Source organism: Cherax quadricarinatus, chromosome 31 (assembly GCF_038502225.1).
Source record: "Cherax quadricarinatus isolate ZL_2023a chromosome 31, ASM3850222v1, whole genome shotgun sequence".
NCBI lineage: Eukaryota > Metazoa > Arthropoda > Malacostraca > Decapoda > Parastacidae > Cherax > Cherax quadricarinatus.
This window is the reverse complement of record NC_091322.1, coordinates 32,792,431-32,809,465: the sequence shown is the minus strand read 5'-3', so window position 1 is coordinate 32,809,465 and position 17,035 is coordinate 32,792,431. Positions and strand designations below refer to the sequence as shown.

The following is a 17,035-nucleotide window of genomic DNA, read 5'->3' as shown; positions in this document are numbered from 1 at the left end:
ATTCATCACCTTCACTACTCCACCCACCACCCTCCCTACTCCACCACCATTATCACTACTCCATTCACCACCTTCACTACTCCACCCACCACCCTCACTACTCCACCCACCATTATCATTACTCCATTAACCACCTTTACTACTCCACCCACCACCCTCCCTACTCTACCCACCACCCTCACTACTCTACCCACCACCCTCACTACTCCACCCACCACCCTCACTACTCCACCCAGCATTATCACTGCTCCATTCACCACCTTCACTACTCCACCCACCACCCTCACTACTCCACCCACCATTATCACTACTCCATTAACCACCTTCACTACTCCACCCACCACCTTCACTACTCCACCCATCACCCTCCCTACTCCACCCACCACCCTCACTACTCTACCCACCACCCTCACTACTCTACCCACCACCCTCACTACTCCACCCACCATAATCACTACTCCACCCACCACCCTCCCTACTCCACCCACCACCCTCACTACTCCACCCACCACCTTCACTACTCCACCCATCACCCTCCCTACTCCACCCACCACCCTCACTACTCCACCCACCATTATCACTACTCCATTAACCACCCTCCCTACTCCACCCACCATTATCACTACTCCACCCACCACCCTCCCTACTCCACCCACCACCCTCACTACTCCACCCACCACTATAAGTACTTCACCCACTTTAATTAATGTTTCAGAAAAAACTCTGAGTGTTGAAATGGAGGTTACCTCTTCCCCAGATTTATACGAGAACCAAACAAGGGACGAGGTGCCTCACTACAATCTAGGATTAGTGTGGGAGTATTATCCTTCCAGTTAAGTCTTGGAAGAGCATGTGGGATGGGATGAAGTACCAGACATTCCTCTGGGTACAGACATGGATTTGACTTCAGATATGCTGCTAATTAGTGGCGGCATATCTGAAGCTCGCTCATAGCTCGAAGCAAAAAATTGACCGAGCGATGGCTCGTAACTCGGAAAACCTGTAAGTTGGGGCACTCGTAAATCAAGGTACCACTGTAGTTTGAAACCGAGCTTAAACAAGGGGAAATGTTCGATTTTTGCCAATATTCCAGAGTACACAAATTGCATCACTCTTTCAACGTGTGTCCAATGGGTCAGTCTGTGTTCGCAAATGCTGACATTATTTATACAATTATTACAATAATGCAGCAGTATGCATAACAGTAAATCTTGTATTGTGTGAAAAAAATTCAAAAGGGAAATCAAGCATAATATAGAAAAGGCCTGGGGACATAACTAATGAGCAGAGGAAATGTTTTTCAGTGCCAGGAAAGTCTACACATACATTGTTTATTCTGGACCCTATTTTTAAAATGGCATTTTTTTTATTTTGTGTGAAATTGGCCAAATTACCAATTTCTGATCACTTTATTGGGTAGCTGATACAGGGAAATGGGCAGTTTCTTGTACTCATTTGTTAGAAGGAATATTAGTGAGTTTGGTTGACAAACAATAGAAATGGCTGAAAATAGGGCTCAAACTGGGTGAAATTGCCAATGCATAAATATCGCCAAGACCACTAAACTCTGCGAGAGCATAATTCCATAAATTTTCCATCAAATTTTGTACTTTTGGTTTCATTACCTTCAGAAAAATGTTCTCTAGTATTCTATAATAAATTTTTCTGAAAATTCTCCAACCATGAGAGCAAGTTTCAGATCAGGGGTTCTGACTATGAAAGGGTTAGGAATGGCTTCTAAAGCCAGCTGTCATTCAAGAAGAAAATGTACAGTTCTCAGAAATATACAGTGGACCCCCGGTATTCGATATTAATCCGTTCCTGAGAGCTCATTGAATACCGAAAATATCGAAAAGCGAATAAATTTTCAAAATAAGAAATAATGGAAATCAAATTAATCCATGCAAGACACCCAAAATTATGAAAAAAGAAAAATTACCACATGAAATATTAAGTTTAATGCAATAGAATAATTACAATAACAACAATAACAATAGAATAATTGACACTTACCTTTAATGAAGATCTGGTGGTGATTGATGGGATGGAAGGAGGGGAGAGTATCAAGGTTGTTACTGTTTAGAAGGGGAATCCCCTTCCATTAGGACTTGAGGTAGCAAGTCCTTTTCCAGGGTTACTTCCCTTCTTCTTTTAATGCCACTAGGACCAGCTTGAGAGTCACTGGACTTCTGTCGCACAACATATCTGTCCATAGAGGCCTGTACCTCTCGTTCCTTTATGACTTTTCTAAAGTGATTCACAACATTGTCAGTGTAATATTCACCAGTACGGTTTGCAATACCTGTGTTAGGGTGATTGTCATCAAAAAAGGTTTGCATTTTAAGCCACAATGTACACATTTCCTTAATCTTTGAAGTAGGCAACTTCTTCAATTTCTCTATCTCCTCCTCCGAAGCAGTTTCCTCAGGTCTGGCCTCTTGCTGTTGAAGATGATCTAGCAGCTCATCAGTTGAGTTTCTGTGGTCACTACAAAGCACTTTTGAAACATAGCTTTTGTGTACAGTTTCTTGAAGTTGGAAATGACCTGCTGGTCCATGGGCTGCAGGAGGGGAGTGGTATTAAGAGGCAAAAACTTGACCTTAATGAAGCTCATGTCCCCAGAAAGTCACTCTGCCAAGTCTGTAGGATGACCAGGGGCATTGTCTAATACCAGGAGGCACTTAAGGTCTAATTTCTTTTCAATTAGGTAATTTTTCACATTGGGGCAAATGCATGGTGTAACCAGTCATAGAAAAAGTGCCTAGTGACCCATGCCTTACTGTTTGCCCTCTACAGCACACACAAATTAGCCTTGAGGACATTGTTTTTCCTGAACCCTCTGGGAGTTTCAGAGTGATACACCAATAAAGGCTTCACTTTGCAATCACCACTAGCATTGGCACACATCAGCAAAGTAAGCCTGTCTTTCATAGGCTTATGTCCTGGGAGTGCCTTTTCCTCCTGAGTAATGTAGGTCCTGCTTGGCATTTTCTTCCAAAACAGGTCTGTTTTGTCGCAATTAAACACTTGTTCAGGTTTCAGTCCTTCACTGTCTATGTACTCCTTGAATTCATGCACATATTTTTCAGCCGCTTTGTGGTCCGAACTGGCAGCCTCACCATGCCTAATCACACTATGTATGACACTACGATTCTTAAATCTTTCAAACCAACCTTTGCTGGCCTTAAATTCACTCACATCAGCACTAGTTGCAGGCAATTTCTTTACCAAATCGTCATGCAACTGCCTAGCCTTTTCACAAATGATCGCTTGATAGATGCTATCTCCTGCTATCTGTTTTTCATTTATCCACACCAATAACAGTCTCTCAACACTTTCTAACACTTGCGGTCGCTGTTTCGTAATCACAGTTGAACCTTTTGCAAGAACAGCTTCCTTGATTGCCGTTTTCCTGGTCACTATAGTAGAGATGGTTGATTGGGGTTTACCATACAACCTGGCCAGCTCCGACACACACACTCCACTTTCGTACTTTGCAATTATCTCTTTCTTCATTTCAATAGTCATTAGCACCTTTTTTCTCGAAGGGTTGGCACTAGAAGCTTTCTTGGGGCCCATGGTGACTTATTTTGCAGAAACAAGCACCAAAAACAGTGATAATATGGAATGTACCGAATGTATGCTTAGATGCGCGCACACTGCCTGACTTGTAAACACTGGCACACACGGGGCAGTTCAGGCCACATGTGAACACGTCTCGTATGGAAAGCATCGAATACTAGGTTTTCTATCGAATACCGAGGCGAAATTTTTGCATTAAAATGCATCGAATACCGGGGGTCCACTGTACATCTTCTCAGCCATATACATTTACATTATTTTCACTACAGCTTTACAGCTCCTCTCACTCAGAATAAAAGTTATTCACAATAGCGGTTACTCAGAATAAAAATTATTCTGAGTCACCACTATTGATCATAGCAGTTTACACATCTCTCCACCATGAAAAGGAACTGTTAAGTACAATTACGGTAAATTAAGTAAAGTATTATAACATTACTATACACTACAGTCCTGTAGTACTACAGGTCACAATATTCATACTCTTAGTGTCTGGTTGTCTTCTGCAACAATGGACCATGTCAATTTCTTTAGAAGACAACTGAACTATCAGCATTATTGTATACCCCCTTCCCCCCAATTAATCCATTGATGAGAGGTTTTACTGCACTTATTTTATTTTCTACAAGTCTATCAAAAAGGAAGCAACCTGACTCACTAATATATTGGCAAGAGGAAGAGGAGCAGAATAATCAACAGAAGTACTGGTGGGAGCGGTCACAAGTATGAACCAGACTGTTATGAGTACATTACTTCAGTAAAATGCAAATTTAAAATTTTTTTTTTTTTTTTTTTTCAACAAGTCGGTCGTCTCCCACCGAGGCAGGGTGACCCAAAAAAGAAAGAAAATCCCCAAAAAGAAAATACTTTCATCATCATTCAACACTTTCACCACACTCACACATTATCACTGCTTTTGCAGAGGTGCTCAGAATACAACAGCTTAGAAGCATATACGTATAAAGATACACAACATATCCCTCCAAACTGCCAATAAAAAATCCAAACACGAATTATTACAACTGCATAAATTAAAAACAAAGACAAAGTGCAGGTGTCTTCACTGGACAAATGGGTTTAAGAAAGAATAAAGTTCTTTTAGCATGACAGTACACAGAGCTAATGAAATTAGAAAAACTGTGATTAGAGAATATCTCAGGCTCTTTACCCAATTCTCCTTGTAGAGTATCTCCTTTTCTCTGTCTTATGACTTGATAAATGTTCCAGGAAGGAACAAAATGTCTTGAAGATTTCTCTCAAATTTTGTGGTTAATTGTGAATTATTCCAATCCCAATATTAATTCTTCTTTAATAAAATTCACTGCTGATGTGGACAAAATACCAAACGATATGTGGAAGAGCCAAATGTTTCTATCATTCATTCCAGATTCAGTCTTTATTTATATACACTTGTACATTTATAACTGCTTAATACTAGCCTTGTCATATGAAGGGGCTTTAGCTTAGTGGTGTTCATGTTGAAGAATTGAGACACTTGTGCAACACATGGGAATCTTTACTGAAGAAACATTTCGCCACACAGTGGTTTCATCAGTCCAACACAAAGTAGAAATGGGTAAGGAGAGGAGGAGTTCGAGGTAATCAGTCCCTCAACCTGAGGGATTGATTACCTCGAACTCCTCCTCTCCTTACCCATTTCTACTTTGTATTGGACTGATGAAGCCACTGTGTGGCGAAACGTTTCTTCAATAAAGATTCCCATGTGTTGCACAAGTGTCAATTCTTCAACTTGTCGGTTTTCAAAACCATTCACCACATCTGGTGTTCATGTTATTGACTTACTTCTGTATCAGACTCAGAACCTGATTCATCATCATCTTCATCTTCCTCACCATCGTGGTGTCGTCTCTTTTTCTTCTTCTTTCCATCTGGTAGGACGTTAGATAGGGAAACATTGACATATGCAAGTCTCTGTCTTCTTAATTCTTCATTATGAGCTCTCTTCTGACATTCATCAAACTCATGTAAAAGAGCTCGTAATTTATTAACAAGTTGAATCTGGAAAGAAAGAAATTCTAAAAGAATTCTAAATTACTCTAAAGAGCTAGTTACTTAACTTCAAATTTACTGTTGCAAAACTTTCCTAAGAGTTCTATTAATCTTCAATGTACTCTTGAACTACACTGATAAGATTTTTAACATGATGATTAGTATTTACATGTTCACAGGTAGGGCACACCCAATCTCCCTCAGGTACACTAAGAAGAGGTGGCCGAAGACAAGACAGATGCCAACCAGCATCACAGTTGTCACATAATAAAATAGTTTCCGGGTGGTCGTCATGGCCACATTTAGTACACTGTGTCTGATCCTCCTCTTCTTCCTGTTCATCATCTTCGTCTTCCACTTCACTCTCAGTAGTAACTAAAAAATATAGTTAGCAATAAAAATTATTAGAAATATTACAAGCAGCTACTAGAATTCAATTGTTGAATTTACAAGAATTAGAACCGTTTGGGCATTCAGCACTTTTAAATGCTGACAGCTGCTATTATCATGGCTAATTTATCCAATTACAGGAATTATAACTACAAGGGAAGTGAATAAATTCAGTCAAGTTATTTACAGTCCACAAACAATACCCAATAACCATAAGTCATATCAAATTTAGGAGAGAAAAATAGTGCAAGAAAAGTATGTATACCAACAAGATAAAAGTTAAGACGCTTGTGCAACATCTGGGTATCTTTATTGTAGACATTTCAAAGGACATCTACACAACTCTTCTTCACAGCTACTACAACTAACCCATTCCTTTGGGTAGGACCTACTTCCACTGGAAAATCCCACCTACCAGTGACTATGCCCTCGTCTGCTACACGTCCCTGTCCATGGACGCCTATACAAGCGCCAGTCTCCTTGCCTATGCTCCAGAATATCTACAACCATGGTGCTCTCCACACCAACTCCAACGCTGAGGGACTGATTACCTCATCTTTTGCATATAATTCTACTGTCTTCTAATCATGTCCTAGAATCTGTATTGATAAAGCCACTGGATGGCGAAACGTCTACAATAAAGAAAACCAGATGTTGCACAAGTGCCTTAACTTTCATCAAGAGAAAAACAGCCTTAGCAGTTTTCCTTCCTGGGGATGGGTTACCTCTTTCCCAACAAGCAACACTTCTTAAACCCCACCATTAAGTTAACAAGTGACCAAGATAAAATAACAAGACAAAACTTAAATTCACTTTGCTAATTCTTGAAGTATTAGTAGTAACTTCAGATATGAGGATTCAGATACACCATCTTTGTGCTCAAATGTTATTTATCAGTTTACGCGCTCTAGCCACAATGCCAGTTACACTGAAAGTACATTTAGAAACTTCCAAACAAGAATAAGTGAACTCAGAGGACTGTCATACAGCACCCCTCACTAGATTAGCTAACCCTCCTTTTCAGCTATAAGACTACATCATGAGACCAAAGACTACCCATTAAATACCAACGACTAAAATTGTAGCTAAAGAACAGGATAAATTGGATTTAAGAATTTTAGGGAGTTCGTATTTTTTTTTTAAGGAGCCAGGCATATTCCACCTAGGCAGGATAACCTGAAAAGAAAAACAAAAGCTTTTCTTTTTAAATTTAGTAATTTATACAGAAGGAGTTACTAGCCCCTTGCTCATGGTATCTTAGTTGCATCAGTTTTTATGTTAGTGTTCAAATCTGAACTCAATGACCATACATTGGCAGAGTTATTTGTATTATTTAACTATGTTTTCCCCTGCATAGGTTTTCCTTTTTTTGATTAGCTCAATTTGTTTACTGTATAAATGTTAGCTCCTGTTCAGCTTTACTTGAGATAGCACATTCTCTTGGAATAAATCTCTGACTTTTCAATTTTCTTGTATATTTTAACTTACTTAACCTTTTATCTGTGTTCAACATATTAGCATGCAGGTGAAGACTATGTTTGACATACCAGTAAGCATAATTTTTCATGCCTTCACATATGCCATCTGCTGGTATTTTCTATCTCAGCTCAATTGTTTAGGTCTCCTACAACCTTCTCGTGCCTTTGAAAAAATCTAAAACCAGGTAGGTCTCACAGTATATTATGGGGTAACACAGCTTAAATACCAAAGTAAATACAGCCTTTCCTCACTTAACGACGGAGTTCCATTCCTAAGACCTCGTTGTTAAACGAATTTGTTGCTAAGCGAGAAGCATACTATAATGGTAGTGAGTTTGTGTCAACCATCTTTGATTGTTTTAATGACACCTTTGCACCATTTATAACATATCTGGTATATTTTTAAATGTTCATGCAGTAGTGTGCTGTATATTGAAATAAACAGAATAGAGGAAATAAACTCTAATATACATTATTTAAGTATGAATACTGGACAGAGACCCAGTCATAAGTCTGATGCATCGGTAAATGAGTACGTCGTTAAGTGTGGAGAGGCTGTATAATGAAACCAAGACCTGGTGTTCCACTACCAGCTTCCCTGCCAGAAAACAGGGTATGGAACTGCCAGGAAGGTGTCTTTTTTTTTTTTTAACACATCGGCCATTTCCCACCGAGGCAGGGTGACCCAAAAAGAAGAAAAAACTTTCATCATTCAACACTTTCATCATCACTCATACATAAATCACTGACTTTACAGAGGCGCTCAGATATGACAGCTTAAACGTCCGTCCAAACTGCCAATATCCTAAACTTCTCCTTTAAAGTGCAGGCATTGTACTTCCCATTTCCAGGACTCAAATCTGGTTAACCAGCTTCACTGAATCCCTTCACAAAATATTACCATGCTCTCACTCCAACAGTTCGTCAGGTCTCAAAAACCATTCATTTCCATTCAATCCGTGGACTTCCATCAAGCATGCACACGCATGCTTGCTGGAAGTCCAAGACCCTCTCCACAAAACTTCCTTTATCCCCTCCCTCCAACCTTTTTGGGGATGACCCCTATCCCACCTTCCTTCCCCAATAGATTTATACGCTCTCCAAGTCATTTTAATTAGTTCCAATCTCTCTAAATGACCAAACCACCTCAAGAACCCTTCTTCAGCCCTCTGACTAATACTTTTAATAACTCCACACCTCCTAATTTTCACACTACAAATTCTGTGCATAGTATTTACACCACACATTGCCCTTAGACAGGACATCTCCACTGCCTCCAGCTGCCTCCTCGCTGCAGCATTTGGAACCTAAGCTTCACACCCATATAAGAGTGTTGGTACCACTATACTTTTGTACATTACCTACTTTGTCTCCATGGATAATGTTTTTTGTCTCCACAGATATTCAATGCACCACTCACCTTTTTTTTCCTCATCAATTCTATAGTAAACCTCATCCTTCATAAACCCATCCGCTGACAAGTCAACTCCCAAATATCTGAAAATCACTTCTTAAATACTCCCTCTCTTCAATGTGATATTTTCTTTATCTAAATCATTTGATACCCTCATCACCCTATCTTTATCTATGTTCAGTTTCAACTTTCTACCTTTACACACACTCCCAAACTCATCCACTAACCTTTGCAACTTTTCTTTAGAATCTCCCATAAGCACAGTATCAACAGCAAAAAGTAACTGAGTCAACTCCCCATTTTGTATTTGATTCCTCGTACTTTAATCCCACCCCTTTCCCCAACACCCTAGCATTTACTTCTTTTATAACCCCATCTATATTATTATTATTATTATCATCAAAAAGAAGCGCTAAACCACAAGGGCTAAACAGCACTGCAGGGCAGGAAGGAAGCGAGGGTATCAGGTGGCAAAAGGGAGATAGGTGAGTAATAGGTTACGGAGAACAGCGGGGGAATGGATGGTGAAAGGGTAGAGGGCAGCAAGAGATTGAGGTAGAAAGGGCTGAGGGGAGTGCAAAAGGTATCATCATCAGAGTTTGTGGAGTAAATCAGTCGTTGTCAAGAAGTCAATGAGAGAGTCAGGATTAAAGCAGGGTCCATCAGCAAGAAGGGAAGGTAAAGAGAGAGTAGTAGAGCAGAGACGATGTTGGAGGTAAATTCTGCGTGCTCGTTGATAGAGAGGGCAGTCTAATAGAATGTGGCTAATTGATACTGGAACTTGACACTGCTCACAGAGAGGAACAGGGTGCCTCTCCATGAGATACCCATGAGTAAGATGAGTGTGTCCAATGCGAAGGCGGGAGAGAGTAGTCTCCCAACCTCGGCACTGATGACAAGAAGACGGCCATCTATAAATATATTAAACAACCATGGTGACATTACACATCCCTGTCTAAGACCTAGTTTTACTGGGAAAGTAATCTTCCTCTCTTTTACACACCCTAACCTGACCCTCACTTTTTTGTTTTGTTTTTTTAACAAGTCGGCCGTCTCCCACCGAAGCAGGGTGACCCAATAAAGAAAGAAAATCCCCCAAAAGAAAATACTTTCATCATCATTCAACACTTTCACATAATCACTGTTTTTGCAGAGGTGTTCAGAATACAACAGCTTAGAAGCATGTGTGTATAAAGATACACAACATATCCCTCCAAACTGCTAATATCCCAAACCCCTCCTTTAAAGTGCAGGCATTGTACTTCCCATTTCCAGGGCTCAAGTCCGGCTATATAAAAATAACCGGTTTCCCTGAATCCCTTCTCTAAACATTACCCTGCTCATACTACAACAGCTCGTCAGGTCCCAAATACCATTCGTCTCCATTCACTCCTATCTAACACACTCATGCACGCTTCCTGGAAGTCCAAGCCCCTTGCCCACAAAACCCTTTACCCCCTCCCTCCAACCTTTTCGAGGACGACCCCTACCCCGCCTTCCTTTCCCTACAGATTTATGTGCTCTCCATGTCATTCTACTTTAATCCATTCTCCCTAAATGACCAAACCACCACAACAATCCCTCTTCAGCCCTCTGACTAATACTTTTATTAACCCCACACCCTCTCTTAATTTCCACACTCCAAATTTTCTGCATAATATTTACACCACACATTGCCCTTAGACAAGACATCTTCACTGCCTCCAACCATCTCCACGCTGCAGCATTTACAACCCAAGCTTCACACCCATATAAGAGTGTTGGTACCACTATACTTTCATACATTCCCTTCTTTGCCTCCATAGATAACTATCCTCATGAAAAACTTTTTACAGCATTTAGTAACTTACTATCTATTCCATATACTTGCAACATGGCTCCCCTATCCACTCTATCATACGTTTTTTCTAAATCCATAAATGCAATGAAAACTTCCCTACCTTTATCTAAATACTGTTCACATATACTCTTCAATGTAAACAAACACGATCTACACATCCTCTACCCCACTCTAAAGCCGCCTTGCTCATCTGCAATCCTACTCTGTCTTACCTCTAATTCTTTCAATAATAACCCTACCATACACCTTTCCTGGTATACTCAGTAAACTTATTTCCCTATAATTTTTATAATCTCTTTTGTCCCCCTTCCCTTTATATAAAGAAACTAAACATGCTCTCTGCCAATTCGTAGGTACCCTCTCCTCTCTCATACATTTATTAAACAACTACCAACCACTCCATCAATATATCTTCCCCTGTTTTTAACATTTCTGTCATGATCCCATCAGTTCCTGCTGCTTTACGCACTATTATTCTACCTAATGCCTCGTGCACCTCCCCCACACTCACATCCTGTTCTTCTTCACTCCTAAAAGATGGTATACTTCCCTGGCCAGTGCATAAAATTACTGCCTCCCTTTCTTCATCGACATATAAACCTTCCTCAAAATATTCCCGCCATCTAACCAATAACTCCAGCTCCCCACCTACTAAATCCCCTACTCTGTTTTTTAACTGACAAATCCATTTGTTCCTTAGGCTTTCTCAATTTGTTTATCTCACTCCAAAAAAATTTTCTTATTCTCAGCAAAATTTCTTGACAGTGTCTCTCCCACTCTATCATTGTACTCTATCAATCTCTTCATGTTTCTTTTACTCCTGTATACTCTGCCCTTCTTATATCTCTTCTGCTTAGTAAAAAAAACTCTCATAAGCTACCTTTTTCTCTTTTATCACACCCTTTATCTCATTCCACCAATCACTCCTCTTTCCTCCTGCACCCATCCTCCTATAGACAAACTTCTGCCCCACATTCAAATACTGCATTTTTAAAACTATCCCATTTATCTTCAACCCTTCCCCTCACTACTCATACTTGCACTAGCCCACCTTTCTGCCAATAGTTGCTTGTATCTCACCCTAAGTTCCTCCTCCCTTAGTTTATAAACTTTCACCTCTCTTTTACCTACTGTTGCCACTTTCCTTTTGTCCCATCTACCTCTTACTCTAAGTGCAGCTAAAACCAGATAATGATCCGATATATCCATTGCCTCTCTATAAACATGTACATCCTGAAGCCTACCCATCAACCTTTTATCCACCAATACATAACCTAACAAAAAACTATTTTTTGAATCCTGGACCTCAGTGATGACAGGTGCGACTCTGACCACTGGGCTTCAACTTTTTTAAATATAGGTACAATATGCTCATCTTTCACATGTATGCTAATTTAACTTCCTGTAGTGAAATTCTAATAATTTTCCAAAATAGATAACATAACTCGTCTCCACATTGGCTCTTTCAAGACCCAAGGTGCTTTCCTGTCTGGTTCTACAGCTTTTTCTTATCAACATGTAGTAACAATTTCTTTAGTTCCTCTTTAGTTATTACAATATCCTCTGATTTAATTCTCTGTCAGGGACTAAAATCTCATAAATGAAATACAGTGGACCCCCGCATAACGATCAGCTCCAAACGTGACCAATTATGTAAGTGTATTTTTGTAAGTGCTTTTGTAGGTGTATTTTTGGGGGTCTGAAACGGACTAATCTACTTCACAATATCTCTTATGGGAACAAATTCGGTCTATAACGACACCCAAACAGACTTCTGGATTGAAATAATATCGTTATGCGGGGGTCCACTGTATACCTTCTATGTGAAAACCCTGGAACTTTATATTCAAAACTTCACATACAAGAGACCATCAATTAACGTGGAATCCTTTACCCCGTTTTCTCTATTACATTACCGCAAAATTGTAGCACATTTTCGATGAGCACTACGTAAAATTCAACTAGCACGGTACCACTTCTGGTGGAAAAATTTGGAGCACTTAACTGGGCCGCAGGATTTTTCCCCTCCATCTAGTGGGGTCACGGGCAGCCTACCTGTGGGTCAGGCAATTGTCTTTGCTGGGGAGGCCTAGCTTCCTCCCCTGCCTCCCCCGTCCCACTTCCTATCTCTCACATCTCAGTGCTCTGTACATGTGTGTTCCACACGATTCTCAGATCTGTGTTTGTGAATCATTTTTTTTTTTTCCATTACCAAATCTTGTATCTGCAAGATTTTAGTAATGGCACCCAAGAGGCATAAGTGATGCTAGAAGTGGCAAGAAAAAGTTTAAGTGTTCAAGTCTTGGTGTTATGAAGAAAATTGAGATATTAAACTTGAAAGTGGTGCATGTGTTGGAGATGGCAAGAGACAGAAGCTTACGACGACGTTTCGGTCCGACTTGGACCATTGACAAAGTCAATGGTCCAAGTCAGACCGAAACGTCGTCGTAAGCTTCTGTCTTTTATGTGCGGGTTATTTGTGTATCGTTCCAGTCACGGTATTGTGCCTTTTTGTTATTTATGAGATGGCAAGAGCTTAGGACTTAATGAAGTATCAGTTTGCACAATTAAAAAGAATGAGACAAATATACAGGCTTGTGCAATGAATAATCCAGGTTGTCACTTCCTGAAAAAGAATAACACACAGATCACAACAGGTAAATAAAACAGAAAACTTATTAAGTGGACTGAACAAAAAACAAAAGTGAATCACTAATTTCATCTTAATTAGGGAAAAAAACATAGATCTATAAAACAGTGTGTGATGAGGAAGGAAGGTCTGAACAAGAGTGTATGCTTAGCACCAACTGGTTCCACAAGTTCAAAGTTATGTAACAGGTTACATAATATTAAGTTTTCTGGTCAAAGTGCTTTATCTGATCACATAGCAGCAAGTAATTTCCCCTGCTGAATTGCCATGACTATGAGCCACACCAAGTGTTTAATGCAGATGAGACAAGTTAGTTCTGGAAGAAAATGTCAATGAGCATTTACATCAATCAGCACGAGAAGAGTGCACCAGGATTCAAGGAAGTGAAGGATTGCTTCACCTTGCTCTTTTGCGATAAAGCATCTGGCGATTTCCAGTTAAGCCCATGGTTTATTTACCATTCCAAGAACCCTTGTGTGTGCTTTGAAAGGTGTAAATAAAACTACCTTACCTGTAATTTGGAGGTCAAACCAGTCAGTATGGATGACAGAGGAATTATTTATTGACTGGTTTAAGCATCACTTTATTCCTGAAGTCAAGTTTTACCTGCACAACAAAAACCTTGCAGCAAGATTCTCTTCAGTCTTGATAATTTCCATATTCATCCAGAAGGCTTGCTAGATGTCATCCCACATGTAAAAGTTGTATTTTTACCTCCAAATACAATCTTTAAAACAACCACTGGATCGTGGAGTTATTACTTTAACATAACTGCTGGATCATGGAGTTATTAGGTCAATCAAGTGTAGCTACACACAAAAAGTGATATACAAACTAGATGCATCAATGGGCTCTGACTCCAGCCTGGCAGTTCCAAACTTCTGGAATAAATTTAATATTGCAGATGCAATCAGCTATGCTCGAATTGCATGGAATGAAGTTAACCAATCAACATTAAATACAGGCTGGAGAAAGTTATGGCCCTGTGTAGGTATTTCTTTCACTGATTTTCCCTCACTTGACAATCTGGTGCAGGAAATAGTTTAGCTGGCAAGAAGATTATCAGGTGATAGCTTTGAAGATATGCAGGATGATGATGTCAATGAGCTCTTAGTAGATGATGATGATGAAGACAGAAGTCCAGATGAAATGTTGGCAGAGTTCAATGCACAAATACAAGGGAGGCAGATAACAGAGGAAGATGAAGAAGAACCTGAAGAAGAAGTTAATATTACAGCAGTTATTTGAGCAGTTCTGTATTACTGGTAAAACTGCAGACATTTTAACTGAAGAGGACCCTAACAAATCTAGAAGCACTGCTCTGAAACGGGATCTATCAGTTGTATAAAGTAGTGCAGGGTAAGAGACCAGAGATCCATTACAAAATTTATCCATTTTCAAGTAAAACTATTGTCAGAGCTTCAACCATCCATCTCAGCCAATAATCAACAACCATCCACCTCAGCCAAGCATCCCTCTCCACTCTCTTCATAATCATCACCAAAGACTGGTAATTACAATTTAAGGTAAGAATTATTATTTCTATAACATTTGTAGCCTTAAGCAATGCACTAAACATTATACATCATGCCAATGAACAACAATTACATTATCATTTTTATTTTTTAAGATTTGGAGACCTAAAAATAATTGTTTGGCATTTTTTGGGGGCCAAGGAACGTAACCCTATTTTTCCCATAAGTTCTTCAGTTCATTTTACGCAATTTCACCTTTCACATAACTACCATGCTAATTGATGATCTACTGTATTTTCTCCTCTACATCAGTAATTTTACTGTCAGCATTAATTCCTAATGTTTTGTCTTTAACCCATTCAATGACATGACCCCTGAAATTAAAAGTGCTGACAGTATCAAAACAAAAAAATACACAATAATAATAATAATAATGATAATTTTCTCTTCTGAAATTAGTCTTTTTCTGAAGGCAATGACATAAAAAATGTGATATTTAGTGAAATAATTAAAAATTTAAGCAAGCACAAAGCTGGTGGTCTAGTCACAATTTAAGCAGCAGCAATTTTGCCAATGGAAGCCTATTTTAAACCAATTCTAATGCTCAATTCGACCTAATTTCTAGCTATTTTGCAAGTATGCCTTACGTACTATCAACTGAGTACACGAAAACACCCCTTCAACTATCAGAACTACCCTATGTGCACAGAGGTTGATAATTTAGCCAAATAAAAAAAAAAAAACTTTGTTCATTAATCACATTCCTAGGCCTCTCCTATAACACAGTTGCCTTCAATTTTGAACCCATTATTAACAAAAAAATATAACCATTTTACCCTATTTCTTGGATTAACCCCTTCACTGTCAGTCCCGTAATATTATGGCTTGCAAGCCAGTGTTGGTCCCATAATACTATGCCAACATTCTAGCGGCTTCCAATCTTGTGGGAGACAGCTGGTAGGCCTACACATAAGAGAATGGGTCTGAGTGGTCAGTGTGTGCAGTATAAAAAATTCCTGCCTGCAGCACAGTGCACAAGGAAAAAAAAAAATGACAGTGTTTTTGGTTTAAAACAGCGGCTTTGCAGTGCATTTTCGTGTTCTTGCATACAGTGGACCCCTGGATTTCGTATTGTGTGGAAATCATACAATTCAGATTCTGACCACTTTTTTTGGCAAAATTTTACCCCAGGTTTCGTACGTTCGCTCAGAAATCGTCTATACCAGACATGTCTACCTGGACCGCTCATACATTCGTGACTCACTCTTGGGCACATTAAATGCCTTATTTTACGTTAATATAGACATTTTCATTAATCCATCTATGTTTTCTTCAAAATTATATAAGAAACACACTACGTGGTAATAATATGGCTCTGGGCCACAGTGTAGCCGGTAGGTGTAGCCCAGGCTACCTACACCTACTGGCTACCTACACTGACTTCCTACAAATAAATACTACTCACCTCTCACCCTACATTAAGACTACAAATATTTTAAGGTAATTAATGAATGTACTGTGTATGCATTTTACTTTTTACTGTGTCTTTTAATGCCTAGTTCCATTACTAACTTAATACAAGTTAGTGTAAACTTGACAACCCTATGCCTGCTGTGGAATCTATTGTGGCTTTCAGGAAGTCCATGGGGTAGGATGTGAGTGGCCAGGATGTGGAAGAGTTGGTGGATGACCACAGGGAAGAGCTAACCACTGAAGAGCTGTAACACTATAGTTAATCTCTATAAAATTTATTTTTTGTTAATATTTTTGGGTGTCTGGAATAGATTAATTGGATTTACATTATTTCTTGTGGGAAATATTACTTCGGTTTTCGTCCATTTCGGATTTTGACCAACCTTCTGGAACGGATTAAGGAAGAAAACCTAAGGTCCACTGTAGTACTTATGGTTGTACAGTATTTTCGTTTTCTAAGTTTCATTTGATAGAATGGAAGATATATTACAGAAACAGAGATGATTTTGATTGGTTTATTAAATAAAAGTACCTTGAAATTAAGCTCAAAGTAGCAGAAATGTTTGATTTCTGCTGATGCTCAAGGGACAGGTTATGATTTTTTTTTTTTTTAATTTTTCGTTTGATTTTTTTCCTTTTTGGTGTATATTTGTTGTCCAGTTTCAATAAGACTGGACAACAAACGAAAAAAAAAATATTTACCAAGTATGGCAGCAAGCCCCC

The 17,035-nt window shown here is 39.2% G+C and overlaps 1 protein-coding gene across 2 annotated transcripts in view; it reads right to left on the bottom strand.

Moving 5' to 3' along the window:
- Window positions 1-17,035, bottom strand: part of LOC128696362 (microtubule-associated protein futsch) — a 245,210-nt gene that overhangs the window by 145,178 nt on the left and 82,997 nt on the right. For both annotated transcript variants that reach the window (XM_070090322.1, XM_053787606.2), the window contains exons 9-10: window positions 5,762-5,967; window positions 5,386-5,601 (exon numbers count right to left, since the gene is read on the bottom strand). In XM_070090322.1, coding sequence (XP_069946423.1) covers window positions 5,386-5,601; window positions 5,762-5,967 — 422 coding nt within the window. The remainder of the gene's footprint in view (window positions 1-5,385; window positions 5,602-5,761; window positions 5,968-17,035) is intronic.